This window comes from Salvelinus sp. IW2-2015, unplaced genomic scaffold (genome assembly GCF_002910315.2).
Source record: "Salvelinus sp. IW2-2015 unplaced genomic scaffold, ASM291031v2 Un_scaffold4533, whole genome shotgun sequence".
NCBI classification, from domain to species: Eukaryota; Metazoa; Chordata; class Actinopteri; order Salmoniformes; family Salmonidae; genus Salvelinus; species Salvelinus sp. IW2-2015.
In genome coordinates, this window is record NW_019945803.1 from 15,735 (window position 1) to 17,219 (window position 1,485).

The window sequence follows — 1,485 nt, forward strand, 5'->3', positions numbered from 1 at the left end:
TCAGGCCTCCTTGCTCGCAACGCTTTTCAGTTCGCCACACATTTTCTGCAGGATTGAGGTCAGGGCTTTGTGATGGCCACCCAATACCTTGACTTTGTTGTCCTTGAGCCATTTTTCCACAAACTTGGAAGTATGCTTGGGGTCATTGTCCATTTGGAAGACCCATTTGCGACCAAACTTTAACTTCCTGATGATGTCTTGAGATGTTCGCTTCAATATATCCACATAATTTCCCTTGCTATTGATGCCATCTATTTTGTGAAAGTGCACCAGTCCCTCCTGCAGCGCAAAGCATCCCCAACAACCATATGCTGCCACCCCCGTGCTTCACGGTTGGATGGTGTTCTTCGGCTTTGCAAGCTTTTTCCTCCAAACACATAAACAATCGTCATTATGGCCAAAACAGTTTCTATTTTGTTTTCATCAGACCAGAGACATTTCTCCAAAAAGTACGATCTTTGTCACCATGTGCAGTTGCAACCGCTAGTCTCTGCTTTTTATCGGCGGTTTGGAGCAGTGGCTTCTTCCTTGCTAGCAGCGACCTTTCAGGTTATGTTGATATAGACTCGTTTACTGTGGATATAGATACTTTGTACCTGTTTCTCCAGCATCTTTACAAGTCCTTTGCTGTGTTCTGGAGTCTGAATTTGCACTTTTCGACCACCAATACGTACGTGCATCTTCTAGCGAGACAGAACGCGTCTCCTTCCCTGGCAGTCGGTCATACTCTAAGCTGAGTACCGGTCCGTGTCGGTCCCATGGGCGTGTATGTTAGTACTTGCGATACACAATCAACTTAGTGTATGTAAACTTCTGACCGACTGGAATTGTGATACAGTGAATTATAAGTGAAATAATCTGTCTGTAAACAATTTTTGGTAAAATTACTTGTGTCATGCACAAAGTAGATGTCCTAACCGACTTGCCAAAACTATAGTTTGTTAACAAGAAATTTGTGGAGTGGTTGAAAAACAAGTTTTAATGACTCCAACCTAAGTGTATGTAAACTTCCAACTTCAACTGTACATGTTGTGTATATTGTCTGTATTAATACATGTTGTGTATATTGTCTGTATTAATACATGCTGTGTATATTGTCTGTATTAATACATGTTGTGTATATTGTCTGTATTAATAAATGTTGTGTATATTGTCTGTATTAATACATGTCGTGTATATTGTCTGTATTAATACATGTTGTGTATATTGTTTGTATTAATACATGTTGTGTATATTGTCTGTATTAATACATGTTGTGTATATTGTCTATGTGGTTCCATAGCAGCGGTGATGTATCACTCATCTGTTTGATATGATATTATTCTCTCCATTCTTTTGTCAGCAAAACCTGTGATGATCATCACGGAGTACATGGAGAACGGATCACTGGACACCTTCCTCAAGGTAAACCATGCAGATCACTGGACACCTTCCTCAAGGTAAACCATGCAGATCACTGGACACCTTCCTCAAGGTAAACCATGC

The 1,485-nt window shown here is 40.4% G+C and overlaps 1 protein-coding gene across 1 annotated transcript in view; it reads left to right on the plus strand.

Moving 5' to 3' along the window:
* The window catches only part of LOC112077407 (ephrin type-A receptor 5-like), a gene marked incomplete at its 3' end in the record, with an annotated part of 14,544 nt that overhangs the window by 4,821 nt on the left and 8,238 nt on the right, over nt 1–1,485 (plus strand). Inside the window, exon 4 of the mRNA XM_070441682.1 lies at nt 1,343–1,404. Within this exon, the coding sequence (XP_070297783.1) occupies nt 1,343–1,404 (62 nt within the window). The remainder of the gene's footprint in view (nt 1–1,342; nt 1,405–1,485) is intronic.